The sequence below is a fragment of the Orcinus orca genome, chromosome 12 (assembly GCF_937001465.1).
Source record: "Orcinus orca chromosome 12, mOrcOrc1.1, whole genome shotgun sequence".
NCBI lineage: Eukaryota > Metazoa > Chordata > Mammalia > Artiodactyla > Delphinidae > Orcinus > Orcinus orca.
Genome location: NC_064570.1, coordinates 14,920,858 through 14,946,232, shown reverse-complemented (window position 1 = coordinate 14,946,232; position 25,375 = coordinate 14,920,858). Strand labels below are relative to the sequence as shown.

Below are 25,375 nucleotides of genomic sequence, written 5' to 3'. Positions count from 1 at the left end.
AAAAGATTTAAATCCAGAGCTCCTATGTGTATCAACATGCCTGCAATTTACTTGTATCACTTTTTAAATGATTCCAGGTTTCTAACTTGGATGGGCATTCCAAGATTGCTCAGTTCATACACATTTAAAAGTTTAAGAACTCTTTATGGTCCAACTTTACCAGAGATTTCTCAGCTTTGTCTTTTTGCCTGCCTGGCTCATCTTGGGAGAATCTTGCATCCTGTGAAGCCACATCAGGGATATTACTTTAACTGTTCGATTGGTTTTAATGACCTTTAAATTTAGTGGGATTAATTTACTAAATCAGTGTCCAAATAATTCTTTAAAAAAGAATAGCTCTCCCAGGACAGATCTTTCCTGGACTCTGCTAATATGGCATTTAAAACTAGTATGTCCCAGTAATCTCTGTTTATGGCTTTCTAGACAGTAAGTCAATCAAAAGAAGAGTCTCGGACCTCCGTTATATAAGCATGTCAGATATAACAAGTCAAGATTCTTACAAAAAGTTAACTGCTAGGAAGAACAGCCCTTACCCTCTAAATTAAAAGCTGGTGTCTTAGTTCACGCTGCTATAACAAAATACCATAGACTGGGTGGCTTAGACAACAAACATTTATTTCTCACAGTTCTGGAGGCTGAAGTCCAAGATCGGGGGCCAGCATGGTTGAGTTCTGGGTTGCACACTGCCTTCTTCTCCTCATTTCCTCGCATGGTGGAAAGAGGCAAGACTGTGCTCTGTGCTCTCTTTTATGAGGGCACTAACACCATTCACGAGGGCTCCACCCTCATGGCCTAACCAGCTCCAAAGGCCCTACCTCCTAATACCAGCACCTTAGAGGTTAGGATTTCAACATATGAATTTGTGGAGGGCACAAACTTCCAGCTCATAACAGCTGATAGTGAAGATAAAAGGGAAGAACAGTGGTTAGATTAATTTAAAACTAATTGCCTGGAGTATTTTTGCTTTTATAATTGGTTTAGAGTGTTCCTTCTATATCATGCACATCACTTCAAAGTTGTGTAGCCACCTGTGAAAATCCCCACAGAAATACACTCTGTACTTCTGAGTCTGTCTATTGATGAACAGGATTGCCTCTCAGACTAAAAGAAGAAGTGATTATTTTTTTAAGTTTTCTCTTGATCTTAAACTTACCTGGGAGTTGTTAGTTTAGTGATACAGTTTCATAGGACCTTTCTAACAGCTGAGTCTGAGTGCAGAAATAAAATGTAAATTCCTTTCCAGTTTCTAGCTGGATGGAAAATTTGAGGATTCAGTAAAAGTAAACAAAGTGTGACTAAAAAACAAGGGAACTAATCTTCATAATTTATACCATTAGATTCAACCTCCACCCTTGAGCTTAACATCTCTGCATGATAAGTGTCATAGGAACAGTCTAATTGACTAATATCTTCTTACTCTTTTAGATACTTACATTGGAATTTAGATACTTAAAACTTGTTGTTGCTCTTTGAAGACGATACAGCTTCAATTAAATAAGCATTTATTTACCACCCAGCTCTCTGGTGGGCACTGTTGAGAACATAAAGGACTAAAGGAACTATGCAATAGTCCCTATCCTTAGACTCCTAGGAGTCTAGGGACATGTGTCTTATGTACTTAGAAGAATTAGATTATAATCGTGTCCCCTTCTCACCTCCCTGGGATTGTGGAATTCCAGGGCTCAGATAAGTGCTGGTGTTACATCCTTCTGACCATCAGACAGTGAATACTTGAACCATGAGATATCTCTCAGCACTCTGAAGGATTATCTTTAGTGAATTTCATGAACTAGTGAAAGGCTTTAAAGGCTTTCAAGCCTTGACTACATGAAAATGTCTTGCTGTAAAGGTATTTTTTTAATATAATATTCATTGGTTTTTGTTTTGCTTTGTTTTGAGGCCATTACATATTAAGCCCTGTGTGTTAGTTTTGCTTCCTCTGGGAGGAAAAAAAAAAAAATGTTTCCTATGTAGTAAGAGGGAGAACCATATTACTGAGAACTGTACTACACTGGCCAACAGGAAGTTCAGAAATCTCCAACTATAATATCAACTCTCTTATCTATTATAATCACTCTAATATCTCTGTGAGACTTAATGGCCTGTATACTTGTTTTGTTTCATCCTCCTTGTCAATTTCCTCCTTATGCAATTCTCATCGACTTCTATTTTTCCTAGCTCCATTCTTATTCGTATCTTACCGTTTTGTTGTAGGTATTTCTGGTAGTTATCTCAGAATCTTAAGGAAAGATGATAGTGTGTAAATAAGCAAAAATAAAATGAGAAACTAATCACAGAAGTGCCTTTTGTTTCATTGAGTATATAAGAAAAAAATTTTGAAAATAACTAGGGTTGGGTGTTTTGGGTTTTTTTTAAAGGAAATAGAAAATCACCTTGACAAGGACACAGAAGGCTACGATGTGGTGCTTGATGCTATAGACACGATGCAGCGAGTAGCCTGGCACATCAACGACATGAAGCGGAAGCATGAACACGCCGTCCGGTTACAGGTGAGGCCTCAGGGTGGCAGTACCTGGTGGGGCTGCGGCCCTATGACTTATCATTTCCCAAATCAGATATTAAGGCTGTTCAGTGTTGCACGTCATTCATGGCCTTCATCATAGATCTCCTTGAGAAAAAATCAGGACATCGATAATACTGATCATTATTTACTGGCTATTAAAGAGAAAGGTACATTGTAACGTTCAAACTAATAGTTTGCTCATAGCCCCTTCCGTGACCCAAATTAAAAATTTGAGTCTCCCAAGGCCTTATTTTATATTAATTACCAATAAGCAATTCTTGCTGAAAGCAACTCTCTCCAAACTGCTTTTTTTTTTTTTTTTTTAATAAATTTATTTATTTTGGGCTGTGTTGGGTCTTTGTTGCTGTGCGTGGGCTTTCTCTAGTTGCAGAGAGCAGGGGCTACTCTTCGTTGCGGTGCACAGGCTTCTCATTGTGGTGGCTTCTCTTGTTGCGGAGCACGCGCTCTAGGCACGCGGGCTTCCGTAGTTGTGGCTCACGGGCTCTAGAGCGCAGGCTCAGTAGTTGAGGCACACGGGCTTAGTTGCTCTGCAGCATGTGGGATCCTCCTGGACCAGGGCTCAAACCCATGTCCCCTGCATTGGCAGGCGGATTCTTAACAACTGCGCCACCAGGGAAGCCCTCCAAACTGTTTAAAGGGATTTTAAGCCTCTGTTCCTCTCTCACTAGTTCATGCAAAATCATGAGGTGGCAAACAAGTGGTGATGGGACAGGGACTCAGAGGAAGGAGAGCTGAGTCTGGAGCCAGGTCCTTGACAGTTTCACTGGGGAGGAGACTCACCACTGCATTTTAGATTCCTCACTTTTAAAATAAGACACGTTTACTAAGATCCCTTCCATTGTCAACATTTTGAGCCCTAAATTCCTGGGAACTTTGGATAGATGCTAAGTCAGCAATCATGTCCTGGGCATCTCAAAAGATGCATTATTTAAAAACAAAAGGTCACGTGGGCCCAGAGGCTAGTCCTAAGCTCCTTGTTGCCCCTGGAATAAAAGCAAAGTTCAGGGTGACTCCATGCTATGCAGAGCACCTACATCTGACTCAGGAGCGAAAAGAGCTACGCTCTTCAGGCCATACCTCTGAACAAAACGCAAGGTTTCAGGACTTCCGTGGTGGTACAGTGGTTAGGAATCCACCTGCCTATGCAGGGGGACACGGGTTCGAACCCTGGTCTGCGAAGATCCCACATGCCGTGGAGCAACTAAGCCCGCGTGCCACAACTACTGAAGCCCGCGCGCCTAGAGCCCATGTTCCATAACAAGAGAAGCCACCACAATGAGAAGCCCGCGCACCGCAATGAAGAGTAGCCCCCGCTCGCCGCAACTAGAGAAAGCCTGTGCACAGCAGTGAAGACCCAATGCAGCCAAAAAAAAAAAACCTCTAGGTTTCATCTATAGGCAGCCAGAGTGTGGTATGACGCAATTGACTATCAAAAATCAAAGGAAGATGACATTCTTTTTATTTTTTTTATTCATTTATTTTTGGCCACGTTGGGTCTTCGTTGCTGCACACGGGCTTTAGTTGCGGCAAGCAGGGGCTACTCTTCGTTGCGGTGCGCGGGCTTCTCATTGTGGTGGCTTCTCTTGTTGCGGAGCACAGGCTCTAGGCACGTGAGCTTCAGTGGTCGTGGCACATGGGCTCAGTAGTTGTGGCTCGCGGGCTCTGGAGCGCAGGCTCAGTAGTTGTGGTGTGCGGGTTTAGTTGCCCTGCAGCATGTGGGATCTTCCCGGACCAGGGCTCGAACCTGTGTCCCCTGCACTGGCAAGCAGATTCTTAGCCGCTGCGCCACCAGGGAAGTCCAAAGGAAGATGACATTCTAATCTTCCAGGCCGTGTCTGCTTTGTGTAGCAGTAAGAAAGGTTTTATGCTTCATCATTCAAGTGTTTTGTGGCATAATGTCAGACATAATGTGTGTTAGATATTCAGAAATGGCTAAATGACTGGTTTTTCATAGCTTAAGAGTCTGTCTAGCAGTCTGAAGACACCACTAAATCAGGCTCTGGCTCAGACTTACCTCCATTTCTATCTTCAACCAATGAAGTTTTAGGTGGTTTTATGGGCTGCTTAATTAAGTGCTGTTTGTGAATGTTTTCATTTTTCCAAAATAACAACATCAGCTTCCTTTAGAAACGTTGATAGGGATGTACAGTAAATCCTAAAGAAACTTCAAAGTCACACTATCGATATTTATGAAGTTCCGTTAAAAACACAGTGGCGAAGAAACATTCATTTCCTTTTCCCAGATGAATGGGGATTAATATCAGGAAATTTCTGAGATGTATCTTGTGTGATTTTCCTCAGGCTTTCATTTTGCGTTACTTATTTGTGGTGTGAGTTCGATTTCTGGAAAGAGGTTTTTCAGGTCAGTAGCTCTGAGGGTGTTCGTCCAGAGAATGTGGGTGAGCACATCATGAGAAGGACAGCTGAGAAGGCCACACACCAGCAGCCTCCTTACCTGGCTTGTGAAAGACAGTTCCACTGCCTTAGTAGAGGGATTATGGAGGGATGGAAAGAAATAATTGGCAACTCGTCAATTAACAACTTGATTCATTTCTGTTAACCCTGAAGTGACACCAGCCATAAATGCAGACACATCAGACACCACGCAGGGCCCTTAGCCCCTGTCGCAGGTATTTAGACACCATTCTTGAGGCTCAACAAATGGGCCCCTGTGTCCTCGCCGTCTTGCCTTCCCAGCTCCTGTTTAATCACAGGGAACGTTCACTGTTTCAGGAGATACAGAGTTTGCTCACCAACTGGAAGGGGCCAGACCTGACCAGCTACGGGGAGCTAGTTCTCGAGGGGACCTTCCGCCTCCAGCGGGCCAAGAATGAGCGGACGCTCTTCCTCTTTGACAAGCTGCTTCTCATCACCAAGAAGAGAGACGACACATTTACGTACAAAGCTCACATCCTGGTAGGTCCGAATAGGGGTCCCGGGCGAGGACTGGGGCGCTGCTTCCATCCTCTTGCGAGCCTGCCTCCCCCTCTCTGCCCGCCCCTCCAGTGCGGCAACCTCATGCTGGTGGAAGTGATCCCAAAGGAGCCCCTCAGCTTCAGCGTCTTCCACTACCAGAACCCCAAGCTGCAGCACACCGTTCAGGTACCAGCACCCCCTCACCTCCCCGCCCTCGTGCGTCACGGCTGGAGGCCTTTGCAGGACTTTCTGGCCACCTGACGTGTGTCCCATCCAGTCCGAGGGTCTTAGGAGTGTCTGTGTCTTGCGACTAGCGGGGTGGCGTGACTGTCCACATCTCCTCCCGGTAGGCAAAGTCGCAGCAAGACAAACGCCTGTGGGTTCTGCACCTCAAGAGGCTGATCCTGGAGAATCACGCGGCGAAGATTCCAGCTAAGGTAAGACCGTGAGGGCCGCGAACAGTAAAACTGAGAGGAATTCGAGTCCCAGAAAGACAGCCTGACGGCAGCAAACGTGCATCTTCCAGATTAAGACCGTTGAGAGGCTACGTAAGGATCAGCCGAACCAGCCATTGGTACTGAAACGATTCACATGTAGGGAGACTCGGTGGAGAGTTTTTGGTTTGTTGTTGTTCCTTTTGTGGCTTGAAAGAAGAAAAATAAGGAAAAGACTGTCAGGGAATTTCTAGAGAACTAGTAGAACATAAAGGCAGTTATGAGAATTATTCAAAGGTGTGCTAAGCACCTGGGGCGGATAAAGCTGGCTTAGGCTCTGTGGGAAGCAAGACCCAGACTCAGCCGGAAGGAATTTGCAGACCAGGGAGCTGGTCATATAAATGATGTGATGAACTAATAGAGGTATAAGCCAAGTATTGTGGAAGAATAGTGTTCAAGTTTACAGTCGAGTGAGGAGAGGAAGGAAAATGCCTGTTTGCTCAGTCTTGAAGGATGAGGAATTTTTTTATTAAGTGGGGGAAAAGAAAAAGGGAAACCAAGCTGAGAGAACAGCGTAAACAAAAAACAAGGAGGTGTGAACAGGGGCCCTGTGTTCACAGCACACAGAATGTGCCCGGACGGAAAGGTCGAGTCCTCAGGAGATGGAGTAGGACGTAAGACTAGAAACGTGGAAAGCAGTCAGCCGGCCTTTGAAGGGCTTTGAACACATACACTGAGGAGCCTAGATTTTCGTGGTGGGAAACGACTGAAGGCTTTGTGGGGGGGGGTGGCATGGGCCGCCCTGTGTTCTGAGAGTGTAACTTTGGGACAGTGTGACAGTTCAGCTGGCGGAGTGTGAGTGGCGGCAGGAGAAGAATTAGCAGGCTTCCACAGTGGCCTAGAAGAGAGACGAGGGGCACTGCCAGGGAGCATAAGAGATGGGGGGAGAGGCAGAGCCCATCATGGAACCAGAGGGAACAGGATTTTGCCCACCAAGTGCATGAGGAGAGGGAGAAATAAAAGTCAAGGATGAGTCAGGAGTTGGGCCAAGAGGATGGTGTTGTGAGTTCCAAGACGGGTTGCCCAGGGGAGGGACCGATTGGATGGGCCTCAGAGGGAGCAGCAGGGACACGTGTGCAGGGGCGGCTCAGCTGCAGGGAGAGACGCAGGTCTCTCCACACAGTCACCGAAGGCCCGAGATTTGATAGGAGGACCCACACAAACGTGTAAAGGAAAGACGGACCCCTGGGAATCCCAACATCTAAGTGACCAGCAAGGGTTGGGGGATTTGCAGAAGAACCAAAGGCAGAGCAGCGGAATGAGGCAGTAAGAAAACCGAAGGAGAAAAGTGTGGTAACAAAGGAAGGAATGTCTCCGAGAACGAGTGGAGTAACCATCTCAAAGCCTGCAGAGATGAAGACAGATTCGAACAGAAAAGTACATATTAGATTTGGCAACTGAGAGATAAGGGCGAGAGGGCGGTGGGTGGACAAGCAAGGGAGAAGTAAGGAACAGACTGGGTGTAGCCTTCTTTTTTAAACAAAGTTCAGAAGAGACAAACAGTGGTAGTTTGAGGGGAGGTAAGATCAAAGCAAGATGCTTTGCCCTCATGAAGAATAGGGTGGACATGTAGGCTAAGGGGACAGGGAAAGAGAACAGGAGACAGTAAAGATAAGATGTGGAACACCCCTTGGAATGTGACCCCAGGGAGATGGCAGAATAGGATCATCCTTAACCCCCGAATTTCGGGGATGGGGGCATGTACTGTAAATGCAGTCTAATAAAAACATTAGATCGTGAACTTGATGCTGGAAGCTCAAAACTTCTTATTTACTGAAAAAGTATGCAAGAACGGCTAATGCACGCCTCCATATGTTTGCAATATGGCTTTTGAAAACACTTAAAGGATAGAAGTAATCCCATTGGTCTTAGGAACCAGAAACTTGGTGCGGCTCCATACAAAGGTAATCAATCTATTCGCCTCTTCTACGCTAATTACACTATTTATATTCACTTTACCAGTAGGTGTAGAGGTTAGTCTTGGAAAGGGTCAGAAATATCTTCCCTGAGCCGGGGGAGAAGAAAAATGAGAAAGGATAAACTTTGAGGTGGACTTGAGGGAGCTGAAAGGGTTTGCCTTCACTGAAGTTGGTGGTAACGGCATCTACTGGGTGAGTGAAGCAAAGATGGGGCTGGATGTCCGAGGGAAAGTGGAGGGGTTCAGAACACGTGCTAAAGAACACAGGCTAGGGACTTCCCTGGTGACGCAGTGGCAAAGAATCCACCTGCCATTGCAGGGGACACGGGTTCGATCCCTGGTCCAGGAAGATCCCACATGCCGCAGAGCAACTAAGCCCGTGCGCCACAACTACTGAGCCTGCGCTCTAGAGCCTGTGAGCCACAACTACTGAGCCCACGAGCCACAGCAACTGAAGCCCGTGTGCCTAGAGCCCATACTCCACATAAAGAGAAGCCACTGCAATGAGAAGCCTGCACACCACAACGAAGAGTAGCACCCGCTCGCCGCATCTAGAGAAAGCCCGTGTGCAGCAACGAAGACCCGATGCAGCCAAAAATAAATAACTTAAAAAAAAAAAACTAAAAAGAAAGAAAGAAAGAACACAGGCTAGCGAGTCAGTAGGGATGACTACAGTAATCTGTGAAAGGATCCTAGGCCCAATGAAGCTGGCCACCATGAATGTGTGTGTTGATCCAGCAACTTCAACATTAGTGTTGAGCCATGGGGCGCATGTGGGTTCCCCAAGGCTGAGGACTGGCAGAGTGGTGAGCGTGAAGGTTAAGTGGGCATGGGAAGACAGTGCCACCCAGCATCCCACCTGCAGTGACTGAGCATGATTTCCAGGCTGAGTGCAGGGTGAAACCAACCGGGAAGATAGGCACAGGTTGAAGGATAAGTCAGAGAACTGGTTCAGCAAGAGTTAAGGTGGAGAGATGGAAAGTACCGAGATCTGTAATTGAAGAGGGGACTTCTGGAGTCCTGCGGAAAGGGAGGGCACTTCTGCGTGATGATGAGGCTCTGGGGGCGGCTATGATTGTGTGTTACTGTTCTGGAGTGGAGGGATGGGTGATCAGAAGTAAAGTGGCGAGGAACTAAGGTGAGGGTGGAGAATGGATATCCACGTGTGCGGGGAAATGGTCCGTGCCCAGGCGAGGAGGAATGAAGTGGAGCAGTAAATGCGATGATGCTCATGAGAGTAGAACTGGGTGGAAAAGAAGGAGATCTGAGATTTCTGAGAAAGGAAAGTCTGGTTGCTCTTTGCATAGTTTTTGAAAAGTATTTGAAGCTTGTTCTCAGGGGCTATCAGCAGTGATTCGGTGCCCAGGAAATGAATGTGCATAGATGTGTGCTTTGACTTAAGCATGAGTCTCATCTCATCAGGGTGTTGCGAGGTGTCAGGTAGCTCATGCAGAGAGGCAACTGCATTTGCTTCATGGTTAGTCACTTGTCTGCTGGCCTTGTCACTGGCAATGCCCTTCTGAGCAATGGCAGTGTGTCTTTGATATGCCCCACCTGTTGTTTACCTGTCCCTGGGAAAATCAAAACTGCCAAAGGGCTTCTGAAAATCAGTTATTGGCCATTACAAAGTGAAACTAGGCTACAGACCTTCCTCTTTCTCCCACACTAGGGGTGTGTATTCCAAGCAGTTTTCCCTTTATGTTTTATAATGGTTAATAGAGTCACAGTAGAATTGTGGTTTTTTTGGTCCAAGTTCCTGACCCTTTTAGGTGTAAATAGATGTAAACATTCTATTTTTTTTAGCTACAGCTTCTTGAGCACACATACACTGTGCTGAGTACTTTATATTCTTATTTCACCCTTAGCAAAACACCTTATGAGAAAGTTCTTATTCTCCCCATTCTAGAGAAATAAAAACAGAGGCTCAGAGACGGAAGGTAAACTGCCCAAGTTTATGCAACTAGTATACGACTGAGCCCAGATTCAAACCCACTTCTTCCTGGATCCAAAGTTGATCTTAACCACGTTATTCCTAGGGAAAATGAAAGCACACTTATTTAATATACTTTATCCACCATGAGCTAATGATAATTTTCTATTTTATTTAAGGAGGATTATTACTAAGTTGAAGTTTTCTCTCTTCTCAAGACTGTTTCTTAAGTTATTTTCTTGAAGCTTTCAAACTATATTTACTCCTATCAAATAAAAGAATTACATAATGGGAACAAACATCAAAAAATGTACCACCGGGCTTCCCTGGTGGCGCAGTGGTTGAGAGTCTGCCTGCCGATGCAGGGGACGCAGGTTCGTGCCCCGGTCCGGGAAGATCCCACATGCCGCGGAGCGGCTGGGCCCGTGAGCCATGGCCGCTGAGCCTGCGCGTCCGGAGCCTGTGCTCCGCAACGGGAGAGGCCACGGCAGTGAGAGGCCCGCGTACCAAAAAAAAAAAAAAAAAAAGATATACCACAGTTCTGCTGTTAACACAGCTGCAGAGGTTAGGTTCCTTGTAACCTCCTTCCATTCCTTTAATTCAGTGATGGTCTCTGGCTGCCCCCTAGTGGAAAAATGTGGGAATAGACTTTTTTTGAATTAAATGTCAAGACCAGAAAAAAAAATATTGAGTTCTCGAAGTCAAGTTTATGGATACCAAGAAACTTGCTGGGAATTAGCTGGAAGTTAGCCATGTGGCCCATCTATATACGTGGTATATAAACTAAATTTCATCCAGATTAGTTGGGAATAAGGTTCAGGTAGAGACTGTTGCATTTTATATATTCATGTGGTTCTGCCAATGCACTTCACGGGAACTGAGCTAACGTTTGTGTCTGAAATTAACTTCAACTAGTAACCTCAAACTCTGAATGTATGATAGAAATATCAGTGTCATAAAAACCTAAGCATTTGTTTTCTCAAAACTCAGGTGACTGCATTGTTTTGTGGTTTGTTTTTTGTTTTTTGTGGGTTTTTTTTGGTTGCCCCTTAGCCCAGACATTTTTACTGTGATATCATCACATACTGTGACAAAGTATTAGTAAAATTATTTTTAAAGTTATTTTTAGCATAATGTTTGTAGGTTCCATTACACTACCTTGAAAAATGAAAATGACATGAAAGAGGCGAGAAAACCTACCTAGTTTTTTTCTTCTTTGAATCCTCAGCAAGATGATTCATGTTAAGGCCATTAACTTTTCTTTTCACTGTTCCCTATACATTGATAACATACGGCAATAATTACACAAAAAGAAGCCTCAAAGCAATAAAGTTCAGAAGCTCGGGGGTTGAGTCGGGGAGAAGTTTGTACGCAGAGAAAGCAAGAGTCAAGGTCATCAGGGCCAGTCCCCTGCGGGAGTAAATGGTAACTAACTTGGGTTGAGTGCCTGTCATTTGGTCCTGGTAGCAACTTTGAAGGGTTGCTCCTATCTTACCATCTTAAGGTCGGAGAAACACATGCAGGAATATGAGAGCACCTGCCTAGTTAAGTGCTAAAGCCAGGGTCACAAACCATGTCCTCCAGGGTCCTTCTCCCACACCGCAGCTCTTTCTCCCCCTCTGGGAGATTCTAGGGCACACACAAGTGATGGTTGGTACAGGGGTGCTGGGAGAGTCAGCTGATGATAATCGCATAATATTTGGAAGGACAGGGGAACTGTCCAGCAACTAGTTTGCATTCAGCTCAGAAGAGTTATAATGCCCCAAAGATACGGGGAGGGCTGCTGGTGTAGGTCCTAGGCCCTGTCCCTTGAGCCTTTGGCTCCATAGATCAGGGCTGGATTCAGTAGACTAGGGTTGGGTAGCAGGAATCTAGATTTTGATACGCTGCTCAGCCAGGTTTTTGAACCTTCAGTGAAAGTTTCTCTCTCTCCCTCTTATTTTCCCTTCCTCCTCCTACACCTCCCTGCCTGTGTCTCCTTCCCTTTCCCTCCCCCTCCTTCCCTCCCTCCTTCCCTTCCTTCTTTCTCTCCAGGTGAGGGCTGTAAGCTTAGCTCTGGGGCACCAGTGGTGCAGCAGCTACCACCCACACGAGGACGGATGCTCATCTGTTGGAATCCCTTGAACTATGTGTTAATGCCTAAAAGAAATGAGTTTTGGTTTTGTTTTTTTTTAAGCTTTTCCAAAACCACTCACTCAGGTGGGATAAGACCCGTATTAGGATTGGTAGTTTAAAGAAGAAACAGAAAAAGGTCATTGCAATTATAGCTACACCTTCTTTCTTTCAGGCCAAGCAAGCAATACTTGAAATGGATGCCGTTCGTAAGTTTTGTTTTCTACACAATTTGAAATCTCATTGTCTCCTTGTCTCTCTCAAGTTTCTACAAGTTTATGGCAAATGTCCATTGTGAGAAAGTAGCAGCTCTCTATTCACTGTTTTAACAAACAGAGCCAGCAGACAGTATACCCTCTTTCTAACCCATTGGCTTGTTTCTACAATAATTTCTCGGTTCATCTGTGAGCTCCCCGACGGCTTGCCACTGGTCTCTGCATCAACTCACAATGTAAGATATGCTTCCAGGGTCACCCTTGCCCCACCTCTGCCACCACCAAAAATGATGGTCCCACAATGCATTTCCCACCTCCCTCCATTAGCGGAAAATCTATGTTGATTTTCTGCAATAATCATGCTAACTAGATAGGTATTGGTTTTCCAGATGCAGGTCACATTTTAAAATCACAACTGCCCTACATATGTTATTGTGTCTCTGGACTTCTCATAGCAGTCAGAGAATAAATATAAGTGAGGTCTTATAAAATAAGACCTGTTCGAAGCACTTATCACATCCTTGTGATCTCCCAGATTAAATAGAATTTAAAAAGAAGCAATAGCTTTAAAGACTTACAGCCAGGTCTGACAGAAACTTTTACTTAAAACTTTCTAAATAACTTACTTTTGAGGAATCTTTCCCCAAGAGCAAACGCTGATTCACCTACCCCACCCTACCCCAGCCCACCCCCAGCCTGCTGGTTGTTAATTCTCCAGGGGGGGAAAAAATAAAGAAACATTACTGAAGTAGAAAAATGACCACCGCCACTGTCACTGAGATTCCCCACTGTGTGTCCATGAGATCCCGAGAAATGATGCAAGGTGATCCCCACCAGAGAGCTGGGCTGGGGCTCCTTGCCCTGTGTTCTCTGAAGCCACTTATTTTATTCAGTGGAAATCTCTCGAAGATTCTTTTTACTGAGGTATAGTTGATTTACAGTATTATATAAGTTACACGTGTACAACAGTTTTTAAAGATTATACTCTAGATGCAGTTATTATGAAATATTAGCTATATTTCCTCCGCTGCACAATATACCCCTTATTTCTTCTATAAATATATATATATAGAATGTATATAATATATCTGAAGAGAAGGCAAGGTCATGGATGGGCAGGTGAGAATCAGGAGAAAAGACGGAGGAAGATGGGGATCCAGAGAGGTCAGCTGTTCCATGTGAGCAGCTACATTCAACATTGTTTATTTATTCCCAGGCTCTGAGCTAGCTCTCGGACACCATTAAGATTCTGTGAGCACACGGAATGATGTGAAGCCTCTAACGGTGCTATGTGCTTCTCTGCCAGGCCAGGCCTGGGCCAGAGCAGCTCAGCCTAGGAAAATAACCTTACTTGCCCTACCCTGACTTTCGTCTCAGCTGGCTGTGAACAGAGCAGGCCAGTCCATTGGACCAAATGGCCTCTGACCCTGGAGAAGTGTATGTGGTCTTTAACAGTCCTCAGAACTTTCTTGCACTTCAGATGCCCTTGAAGGGCCGTAACCCCGATTTGAAGAAGGCCAGTCTACGGCCGTGTCCTAAAATTGTTTACCCTCAGGCTTTAGGTGCAGATGATCTTGGAATACGCTGCACTACTTCAGGATTAGACCAGATTTTCTTAATCCAAAACCTGTGTACCCCTTAGATGAAATAAAATGAAAACCCCTTGTCTGGGAAGAGAACCTAAACCATTCATCACGTGTTCATAGGAGCCACGTCTAGAAAAATATGGAGAGTCGCCGCCCGGGAGGACAGCTTCCACGGGGGCAGGAAGGGCTCGCCTCCCTCCACCGCCACGCCGGGCACAAATGCCTCACAAAATTGCTACCTAGAGGGAATTCTCCATTTGGTTTTACCTTGACAGGGCCTCTGTTGTGGCCCATCACCGCAGTCTATCGGGGGCCTTGGTAGCAAGTTCAGCTGCAGGGATTTTTATGTTCATGGCATTGACTGACCACTGTGGGTCTTAGAGCTGCAGATGAGTCTGAGTGGGTGTAGGAAGTTATCACACCCTACACATTTGAACTAACTTTCTAGTAAGAGTAGAGCCAACGGTTATAGCTCTTTCTGCCAGAGAGTGAAAAAAAGAGAGTACAGAGAAAGAGTGCCTGTGTGTGCCTGGTGCGTGCTGGGCGGGGTTGGAGGAGGGGTTGCGGGCTAGCTTGCTAACACACTCCAGCAGTCAGTAAACAGAAGGTCTTGAGATGCATATTCAACACCAGTTATGGAAGGAGGGATTCTACCATGCCTGAGGAAAAAGAATAAATCCATAGGTAGCAAAACAAGTCCTACCCATTTGCTGAGACGTTCCGGAACGCTTCCTTCTTATAGATGCATGTGGTTCTTACGTTACAGATTACCCAGGCTTCTGTTACAGTCCTGAGGGAGAGACAAAGGCCTTTTGTGGCTCTAAAGATGGTTCTGCTTCATATCGGCTGAGAAGAAAATCTGGTAAATAGGATGCGGTAATCAAGATAATTATGGGGCGTTAGTCGTGAAAGTCCCTTTCAGTCTGACGAAAAGGTATATTCTTTCCGGTTTCTGAGCACACCGCCAGTTTGAATACCTTTGAGAATGCCTCCAGGTGGGGCTTTCAAGCTTTGGTTCTAAAACTCTTTCTACTTAACTCTCTATTTTCCAGTGAATATAAAAAAACATGTCAATCAACTAAGTTCACTTTGTATAGCATGTTATTACCATTGGCCTGCAGGTACTTAAATTCTCTTTACTATCGCTAGTGAAAAATTGTATCCTGTAAATGACGCATCCCAAAGGGTATTCAGACCTAAAATTTTAACACACGTTTGCTAAACCAGACTTCGTGTGGTATTCCCTTAGCCCTCGGATTTTGTTTTTCCATTTAAATCGGCATTTATTGAGTATCTACCTAATTTCCTGCACTGTACTAAGAACTGGGAATGTACGAATAATACACAGGATTCCTGCTTGCAAGGAGTTTGTAATCTAGTGGGAGAGTCAAAAAAAGGTTGAATAGGGCTTCCCTGGTGGCGCAGTGGTTGAGAGTCCGCCTGCCGATGCAGGGGACACGGGTTCATGCCCCGGTCAGGGAAGATCCCACATGCCGTGGAGCGGCAGGGCCCATGAGCCATGGCTGCTGGGCCTGTGCGTCCGGAGCCTGTGCTCCGCAAGGGGAGAAGCCACAACAGTGAGAGGCCGCGTACCGCAAAAAAAAAAAAAAAAAAAGGTTGAATAAATACCAGTTCATACAATGGAGCTGTACTAGAGGTTGAAAGGAAGAAAGAGCGGGGAGACAAAGGAGAGAGGTGAACCCTCTAGGAAGGAGAGAGAAGGCCGTACAGAGTAGAGGACCAGTACCCCAGATGGGACCTGGGGAGCTGAGGAGCCTGATGGGGTGGGAATAGCACATGCAAAGGCCCTGAGACTTGAGCCAGCGTACCTTAGATCAGACAGCTATTGCCAGTTGTTTGGCCCGGCTGCAAGGTGGGCCGGCGGTAGAGGTGGGCAAGGTCAATCGGAAAGAGATGTGGCTGGAAGTACAGATTGGGCCCTGATCGTGGAAGGCCGAGTAGGCCACGCAGAGGGTTTGAACTTTATCCTGCAAGCTATGGAAGGATTTTAAGCAATGACATGTTTGCCTTTTAAAATGAGAGTTCTGGCTCGATGTGGAAAATGAAGTAGGCAGGGAGAATTGGTAGGAGGCTGTTCCTCTAGCTTGGGTGAGAGATGGTAAAGGTTTGGAATAAGACAGTGGTGATTGGGGTGGAGGGTTCCTGGGATCCCACAAGACCATGATGGATGAAAACAGGAGAAACTTAAAATGATGTCCTGGTCACTAACTAGGGAGGGTAATGTGAGCGACAACTAAGATAAGAATCCAAATGGAAGAGCAGATGGGGGAGACTGGTGAGCTGCGACTGGGACGTGTTGAGTTTGCTGGGTCTATGGGCATGTTGGGGACACGTCAGATGGACAGTTGGCATCTGAGACCTGGAGCTTGCGGTAGGGCTCTGGCAGAAGAATATAAAATTGAACATTATCCGCTTATAGGTGGTAGTTAAAGCTCAGAACATTGCTCTGCTAGTTGGTAGGGTTGGTTTTCTGTTAGGTGACCCCAGATTGCACAGCTTACTATTTATCCTACAGTTTTGATGGAGGGAATGTCTTGCTGCTAAGTATCTCTAAGCAATCAGGATTTAGGTGAATTTGATAGAAAATTTCTAGAGCTCAATTCATTTGCCCATAAGCTAATAATTCACTTATAAAGAAAAAAACTTGATTTGGTTTTGCAAATGATGCTGGCCTTATCTTTTCGCTCAGAACCTTCCTCAAGATCGCATAAAGTTTTGAAGACCAGCGGTAAGTCCTAAAATAACTTTCTTTTTTCATTCTTGTTGATAGCCACTAAGTCAAACCATACACAAAAAAAATAAACACAAGATGAAGTACAGATTGGCAGATTTGATGAACCCCATTATAAAATGTAAGGCTGAATGACATAAAACGTTTGCAGCATAGATAATGGGCATAAAAATATGAATATCTGTGAATGTTGATGTTAAGAAATCCCATATATCAAAAAGAAAGGACAGGGGCTTCCCTGGTGGCACAGTGCTTAAGAATCTGTCTGCCAACGCAGGGGACATGGGTTCGAGCCCTGGTCCGGGAAGATCCCACATGCCACGGAGCAACTAAGCCTGTGCACCACAACTACTGAGCCTGCGCTCTAGAGCCCGCGAGCCACAGCTACTGAAGCCCGCATGCCTAGAGCCCGTGCTCCGCAACAAGAGAAGCCATCGCAATGAGAAGCCCGCGCTCCGCAACGAAGAGTAGCCCCTGCTCTCTGCAACTAGAGAAAGCCCGTGCACAACAACAAAGACCCAACGCAGCCAAAAAATTAACTAATTAATTAAATCTATTAAAAAAATGGACAAAGGACTCTTTTTCTAATAAATTTGTTATATTATATTTATTTATTGTTTCTGGCTGTGTTGGGTTTTCGTTGCTGCGCGCCGGTTTTTCTCTGGTTGCGGCGAGTGGGGGCTACTCTTTGTTGCGGTGCTCGTGCTTCTCATTGCAGTGGCTTCTCATTGCAGAGCCCGGGCTCTAGGCGCGCGGGCTTCAGTGGTTGTGGCATGTGGGCTCAGTAGATGTGGACTCTTTTTTGAAAGGCAGAGAATATAATCGGGCAGTTTCACAGAAGAAACACAAACTGCCAATAAAATTTACAAATGGTCACCTGTATTAGTGATCAGAAAAATCATACATTTCAATGAGATAAATGGAGAGGAGAAAGCTGTGGGCTTGGCCAAAAGAAAAGAAAAACAGGCACTCTGAAACTGTTGGTGTATAAATTTCTGCAACCTTTTTGGAGCAAAATTTGTTAATGCCCATTTAAATTGAAAATGTGTATTTGCTCTTGAACCAAAAATTTCAAATTTTTCACCCATAGAAATTTCACAATGTACACTTCCTGTATAGAAGTGCTCACCCAAGTGAGCACAGATCTATGAGTATCTGTGTTCTTTGCAGAGTTTATATAACAAGACACCACATAAAATGCCCACCTAGTGGGAAATAGTTTTAAAAGTTGTAGTAAATTCTGGAATACTGCATGGAATATTCTGCAGCTATCAAAAAGAATCAAGTACATATCTGTCTACTGATAAGAGTGTCTACATATATTCAGCAGGAAATTCAATTTTGCATTTTGCACCTTTAAGAGCAAAAAAACTGTGCATTGTTGTGGGATTGGGGCAGTGGGCATGGGACCTGGGAAGATGAACATCAAACTTTTAAGTGTGGCTACCTCTGCAGGGTGGAATTTGTGGAGAGGGTTTGATCACTTTTTACTTTAAATGCTTCTGTAATTAAACAGTGTTGAAAGATGAGACACACATGATCAGAGTATCGTAAGGGTATATAGGAGGATGTGGCTGGTAAATCTCTCCCCACAATTCCTCTTGCACCCTCCTTAGCACAGTGCCAAGGTGACCCTGTTGATAAATGCTATATCTTCAGTGAAAGCCAATAGAATATTTAAAAATTAACAGAAGCATAATCTGATGTTTAAGTGAGTTTCATGGCTTAGGGCATGTGGGTTATTTTTTCAGGTAATATATATTTGGGTGGGGGGAAGCTTTTGAAACGTATTCATATGAATTGGTCCATTGCTCTCAGGGATTTAGGGAAGATACTTATCACTCAGATACATGTATGGTTGTTTTACATGTAGTACAAGATCTATACTTGGATAACTGAGAGGCATTTTCTAAAAGTTAGGTCTCAAGAGCCCAGAGATGCTTGGGCTTCAATTATTAACAATAAGTTTAAAAGCCCTATAAAATATGAGTGCTTACCTATGTATGAGAGAGACATTTTTAATCCTCAAACTTAAAAAATAAAAAAAATTTTATTTTTCAGAAACAGCACAAGACATCCAAAAGGTAAGTACTATTGACATTTCTTATTTTGAAATGTTTACTTTAGGTGCCCTTTATACCTACCCTTTCCTTATATGTCTCATCTCCAGCTAATCGTCCAAGTGTAAACAATTATTTTACATGTTGAAATAGATTTAAGTTAGGGCTCGTCCATATCGACTCTCCCTCCACCTCACCACCCCAGCTTCATCTCTCAGAACCAAGGCAATGATTTCTTCATCCTTCTGCCCCACCTCTCTATTCAGAAGCTATTACCTTAAGATGTAACACCCGGGCTTCCCTGGTGGCGCAGTGGTTAAGAATCCGCCTGCCAATGCAGGGAACACGGGTTCGAGCCCTGGTCCGGGAAGATCCCGCATGCCATGGAGCAACTAAGCCCATGTGCCACAACTACTGAGCCTGCACTCTAGAGCCCGTGAACCACAACTACTGAGCCTGCGTGCTGCAACTACTGAAGCCTGCGCGCCTAGAGCCCGTGCTCCGCAACAAGAGAAGCCATCGCAATGAGAAGCCCAGGCACTGCAACGAAGAGTAGCCCCCGCTCACTGAAACTAGAGAAAGCCTGTGTGCAGCGACGAAGACCCCAACACAGCCAAAAATAAAATAATAATAATAAAATAAATTAATTTTAAAAAAAAGATGTAACACCCACACAGGGCTAGTGTGGTGCACCCCACATTGCCCTGTGCCTCTGTGCATATAAGACTGAGGCTCTTGCATCCTGAGTATTTGCTCCCTTTTCAAAGCATCAGACTTCAATCACAAAGATCCCCGTCTAAGAATATGGTCCTGCTGCTGCTATAAGAGGTGTGATCGTATGTGGTATAATGAAACGTCACTATATCAAGCTTTGATTTTTCTCCCTCCAATAAAAGGTTAGGAGAGGCAGAATAAAAATGGTATGTTGTATTAGAAGATGTATATTCAAATTTATTACCTACGAACAATGCCTATTGTATCCTGACCTGGGTAAACCACATCCAGTATGCCTACTGATCAACTGGCTTACTTAACGGTGCTTAGGGGACTGAGCGCAGCTTCTTACTTCATGCTCTGTAACTGTAGCAACGCGGCTGTGAACATCTCCCCCGCGATTCTACGTGCTCCACTCCTTGGCACAGGGCCAAAGTGACCCTGTTAATAAATAATGTATCTTTCAGTTTAGACGCCTAAATGTCTAAAAATCAACATGGTCTTACCTCTAAGCTATTTGCTTAAAATTATGGCATGTGGATTTTTTTCAGGTAGTACATATTTCTGTTTGGAAGCTTTTGAAATTTATTAACATGAATTGGTTCATTGTCCTGAAATATGGCATGAGATTTTGATTTTTTTCATGTACTTTGTTTTCATAAACAAACCCTGGGACGGTGCCCTTGTAAGGCAGCCAAGCTATGATCACGGAGCAAGCCTGGCTTAGTACCAGCTAGGGGAATCGCTCTATTAGTCCTAGAGATACAATCTCAAGAGCTTCTTGGAAACTTTCTACGATAGTGATCGAGTCAAGTGTCCATATGGGGACTAACTAAACCTTATACAATCTGAAGACAAGAAAGAAAGAAAACACCAATGTACTTTTTTCTTAGTGGTAAAATTCCATCTCCTAACAAAAATGAATGTATATTAAATGCAGGGAGAGATTAAAGAGATAAAGAGATTAACGTTTCTCCTAGAATATGCCTTCTAAAGCCGTGTTTGTGTGTGTGTGCATGTGTCTATAGAGCGAGAGATAGAGGGAAGGAGAGAGGGAGAGAGATTTAGCTCATATATAAACTGAGGATTAAGACATGGGTTCAAATCCATTTCTGCCGTTTATAAGCTGTATGACTGTATGCAAGTTGTTAAACCTTACCAAGACTTAGTTTCCTAATTTATGGAATTGTTATAAAGATTAAATGTGATATGTTTTTTAATGTGCTTAGTACAGTATTTGGCACAAAACAAGTGCCCCATAAATTAGCTCTTATTATGTGATTATTAAGTAACCGTAATGCTGAGAATGTGGAAAACTGTTCATCACGAGGGATCTACACTATGTACTTCTGTGCTGTGTCCGATCCATATACTGATTATTTCTAAATCTAACAGCTTCCTCAGTTCTCCTGATGATTTATTTGATATAAAATTTCACCTTCCAAATTACTGCTAACTTCACTTCAAGTGTAGTTACCTTTTGGGAATTCCCTGGCAGTCCAGTGGTTAGGACTCTGCACTTCCACTGCGGGGGACACGGGTTTGATCCCTGGTTGGGGAAATAAGATCCCGCAAGCCACGCAGCGTGGCTGAACGAACAAGCAAAAAAAGTGTAGTTACCTTAAAAATATACTTTGATATTAACAATTCGGGGTTTCTAATTTTCTAAAATGTCTGGGAATTTTTCTGGAATGAAAGATTTTAAGAAGGTATTACTTCTGGCTGTTCACAGAATTGTTTTGTTACACTTCCACAGTGTTTGATCATGATTTAACTAGCTAATACTAACTTGTTTTATTTTATAAAATGTAGTTACTGCGTACCTATATTTTATAAACATTTTACCAGTGCAGTCTGAGTAAGAGGAAAAGGGAGAGATATTAAAGGGTAAAGAAAAAAAACAGAAGAGCCAAAATATAATATATATATATTTGTATGTGTGCATATATATCTATATGTGTGTGTATTCATTTATTCCTTGTCTTCAAATAGTCCACATTTTTTTTTTTTTTTTTTTTGCGGTATGCGGGCCTCTCACTGTTGTGGCCTCTCCCGTTGCGGAGCACAGGCTCCGGATGCGCAGGCTCAGTGGCCATGGCTCACGGGCCCAGCCGCTCCGCGGCATGTGGGATCTTCCCGGACCGGGGCACGAACCCGCGTCCCCTGCATCGGCAGGCGGACTCTCAACCACTGCGCCACCAGGGAAGCCCCACATTTTTACTATTTGAAAAAAGTGAACAAAAGATTCAATGACTAATTAGATGTTTTTAGCTTTAAATTTTTAATAGAAAAACAACATTCAGGATAAAATTTTATCTTTGCCCTCCCTGATAGACAGGCAGGTAAGCAGACAGACAGACATATTAATAGGTGGATATTCCAAGGTAATATGTATCCCAATTTCATTGATCAGTGATGAAAAATTCTTGCTAATTTGACATTTCCAATAGGTTACTATAGTGTTTTGACCAGAAAATATACCCCTGGTACTAACTAGTTTGAACCTGTCTTAACCCTTTCAAATCTTTGAAGCTAATCCCAGTACCCACAGAGGGCATCAGAGGGCAGTCCACTCCCTGTCTGCACAGTTGAGCTCCATCAGGAAAGGTTCCAAGTTATAACAGACCCATTGTTTTCTCTGATTAAAAATCGTTAATGTCACTCATATTTTACTCCCTAATTGGCATCTAAATAGTGCTTAATTAAATGTATTTTGAAAGAAAGTAGAAATTTCATTAGCTCAGTAGTGGATTAAATTAAATTCCTGCAACAAAGGCTCTTTTGCCTAGAATCTATAAACCAAGGCACTGCTGGTCAGGTTCATGCAGGTCTGCAGATTTAAAGGAAAACCCTTGGGGGTCTGCAGTCAGATCACCGACAGGGGTGTTTCTCGTAGACCGGAAACCACAGTAAGACCGCTAAGAATCAAACCCCAAATAGAAATCAGATACCATGGCCCTTGACACCTATATATGTTCATTTATATAATGTTATTTACCGAGAACACATCAGAATTATTAGAAATATCTAAGAGTTTTCTGTATTTAGCCAATTCCCTGCAGTGGGGAAAGGTATTTGGAGTCAAACCTGGGTTTACATGCTAGCCTTTCCACTGCTGGGGGAAAACATGTTACTGAATCCTAAGAGCCTAGATTTCCTTACTGTGAAACTGGTACAATCATATCTAATCCAAAGAGTGATTGTGAACGTTAAGTTTGGAGAATGTCTTCAAATGGCCTAGCCTATTTCTAAGCAAATATCAGTTCCTGTCCTTTCTGCTCCTCTTGCAAAAAATCTGATGTGCTTTTCAACACAGTTAAAATCAACAATGTTTGGGCCTCCCTGGTGGCGCAGTGGTTGAGAGTACGCCTGCCGATGCAGGGGACACGGGTTTGTGCCCCAGTCCGGGAAGATCCCACATGCCGCGGAGCGTCTGGTCCCGTGAGCCATGGCCGCTGAGCCTGCGCGTCCGGAGCCTGTGCTCCGCAGCGGGAGAGGCCCCAACAGTGAGAGGCCCGCGTACCGCAAAAAAAAAAAAAAAAAAAAAAAATCAACAATGTTTACTGATCATTTTCTTTAAGAATATCACAGTCTAGGGGGAGAGGCAATGTGTAAATACAGGAGAACATCCTAAGTTATGTGTCCTGTGGTGCTACAATTCAATCAATATGTCTCTATCCTCCTCAGGCTTCCAGAGAGGAAGGGTCTCCCCAGCTGACTTCAGCAGGGCCGTCTCCTGCCCAGAGGAACAGTCAGCCGAGCAGTTCTGCCATTATCAGCGTGCTTCGCGGGGGCGGGGCCGTCAGAAGCATCTGGACGGACCACCAGATCCGGCAAGCCTTGTTCCCCAGTCGGCGGTCTCCGCAGGAGAATGAGGAGGACGAAGATGATTATCAGATGTTCCTGCCATCCTTCTCCCCTTCAGATCTGAACTCTGCCCGACTGTGTGAGGACAGCACTTCCAGTCGACCTTGCAGTTGGCACATGGGACAGGTCGAGTCCTCGGAGACCCCCAGCTCTGGCCACAGGGTTGTGCGGCGGGCCAGCAGTGCTGGCGAGAGCAACACGTGTCCCCCTGACATGAGAAATAGGGACAGTGACAGCCCTCAGTACAGCTCCCAAAGGGAACTGCAGGATGACCCTAAAACAGAGGGGCTGGACGGGATGACTCCCTTCGGGTCCTCCGTAGAGTTGACCATTGATGACATAGACCATGTCTATGATAACATAAGTTATGAGGACTTGAAACTGATGGTGGCTAAACGGGAAGAAGCTGAAGCCCCTCCCCCCAAATCAGCCAGGGACTCTGCTCGCCCCAAGAGCACCCCAGAGCTGGCCTTCTCAAAGAGGCCGGCAAGCCCAGAGAAGAGCCCTCTGCACCCCCAGAGAGATGGTGCCTCCCCAGGCCGGGAGGTGTGGAACCAAAGCTCACGCGAACTCCAGGTGGTGGAGGAGAACGTCTACGACACCATCGGGCTCCCAGAGGCGCCCTCCCAGGACTTCAAGTGCAGCAGCCTAAAACGTCCCAAGAGGAGCACCTTCCTGGGCCTGGAGGCCGACCTGGGGTGCTGTGACAGTCTGAGGGCCTCTGTTTCCCAGGACAGCCTCCAGTTCAGCGAGGACGAGGCGCCCTACCCCCCGGGACCCTCCGGTAACGATTATCTGAGTTTGTTCTATAACTCCTTCAGCTGCAACTTGTCCATAGCGGATCGGTCCATCTCCGATAAACTGTCTGAAGAAGTAGATGAGATCTGGAATGACCTGGAAAATTACATCAAGAAAAACGAAGTCAAAGCCAGAGACCGGCTCCTGGCGGCGTTTCCCGTTAGCAAAGACGACGTGCAGGAGCGGCCGCTGGCGGGCAGCGCCCCAGAGCTGGGCGCGCGCTCCCCACGTTCCCTGCCCGCGGGCCGGGCCCCCCTCGTGCCGCCCAGAGACAGGCCGGGGCCGGTCTCCTGCACGCTTGACCTAACCCCGGCCTCCAAAGACGGCTCCTGCCTGAGTCTCCACCGGCTGTCGCTGGTCAGTGACCTGCCGCCCGTGGAGAGTCCCTACGACGTGGCCAGCAGCAGCCCGTCCCCTGCAGACCTGAAGAACCCTGACCCCGGCATGGACACCGCAGACAAGACCAGGAGCAGGGTTTTCCTGATGGCCAGGCAGTACAGTCAGAAGATCAAGAAGGCAAATCAGCTGTTAAAGGTGAAAAGCCCGGAGCTGGAGCAGCCGCCTGGCAGCCACGTGCAGAAGCAGGTTCCCAGGGACCTGGCGGCCATCCTAGAAGAAAAGAAGCAGGGCGGGCCCGCCATCGGTATGTCTCCCGCGCTGCCCTTCTCCTTCCGAGGACTGGGAGAGAGCCGTGTTCTGGTTCTCAGTGTCCTTAGCACCGTGAGGGTGCTGTCACCCAGATGTTCATTCTCACAGAGAGACCCCAGGCTCACTGACGCACAGATGAGGCCGGCCCTGCACCCACCACATCTCACCAGTGGGAGGCGATTGGGTCTGGAGGGTTTCCTGGTGTCTGTGACATCATCACTCCAGATATGATATTTGAAGCAGTGTTCTCTAATATAATCTAGAGCTGAAACATAGCCGTCAGGTTCAGTTTCAGTGTGTTAGGAGGGGTAGCTGGGTAGCAGGGTAAGAGTTTAAGGTTTGGACGAATACGGAATAGGATTGCTCTTTGCTCCGGAATCCTAACAAAAACGCCTACTCATCCTAACAAAGACAAAAAGGGGGCCTTTTTGCATGTTTCTTTTTAGCTGTTCACACTGTAACTCGGCTGTTTTCTCATGTGTTACATTTTCTAGTTGCTTTTTTGGAATAGCTGCTGTAATGCGTTTAATACTGTCTCATTTGGTATTCTCCTGTATGCTTCCAAGAAGTTTAATTCTTTGAGTCAAGCCTCCTTTTTGGGCAGAACCAAACCAGGATCACGTGCGTGACATTGGTACCATTAGGGTTTAGGAATGACAGGATCACAGTTTGGCTTTTCCTCTATTGTAAAGAAGTACATATCCCCTGGGTAAATTACACAGGGTTCTCAGTGGAAGGGCATGGTGTGAATTAAGCACTGGATTGTCATGGAAAGAAAAAAAAACCTGAGGGTGCTGACTCTCACCTGAGGAGTTTTCCA

General features: G+C 45.3%; 1 protein-coding gene and 1 long non-coding RNA gene across 13 annotated transcripts in view; one reads left to right on the top strand and one right to left on the bottom strand.

Annotated features, from left to right (window-relative positions):
- The window catches only part of LOC125960615 (uncharacterized), a 292,168-nt gene that overhangs the window by 94,584 nt on the left and 172,209 nt on the right, over positions 1-25,375 (bottom strand). The gene's annotated exons all lie outside the window — the stretch shown is intronic.
- Positions 1-25,375, top strand: part of PLEKHG1 (pleckstrin homology and RhoGEF domain containing G1) — a 223,568-nt gene that overhangs the window by 190,082 nt on the left and 8,111 nt on the right. For 8 of the 12 annotated variants that reach the window (XM_012536513.3, XM_033404910.2, XM_033404930.2 and 5 more), the window contains 9 exons: positions 2,379-2,510; positions 5,279-5,461; positions 5,552-5,647; positions 5,812-5,898; positions 12,091-12,124; positions 14,483-14,578; positions 16,427-16,465; positions 18,530-18,552; positions 22,930-24,550. In XM_012536513.3, the coding sequence (XP_012391967.1) occupies positions 2,379-2,510; positions 5,279-5,461; positions 5,552-5,647; positions 5,812-5,898; positions 12,091-12,124; positions 14,483-14,578; positions 16,427-16,465; positions 18,530-18,552; positions 22,930-24,550 (2,311 nt within the window). The remainder of the gene's footprint in view (positions 1-2,378; positions 2,511-5,278; positions 5,462-5,551; positions 5,648-5,811; positions 5,899-12,090; positions 12,125-14,482; positions 14,579-16,426; positions 16,466-18,529; positions 18,553-22,929; positions 24,551-25,375) is intronic. The other 4 variants (XM_033404918.2, XM_033404921.2, XM_033404948.2 and 1 more) reach the window with 4 other exon arrangements.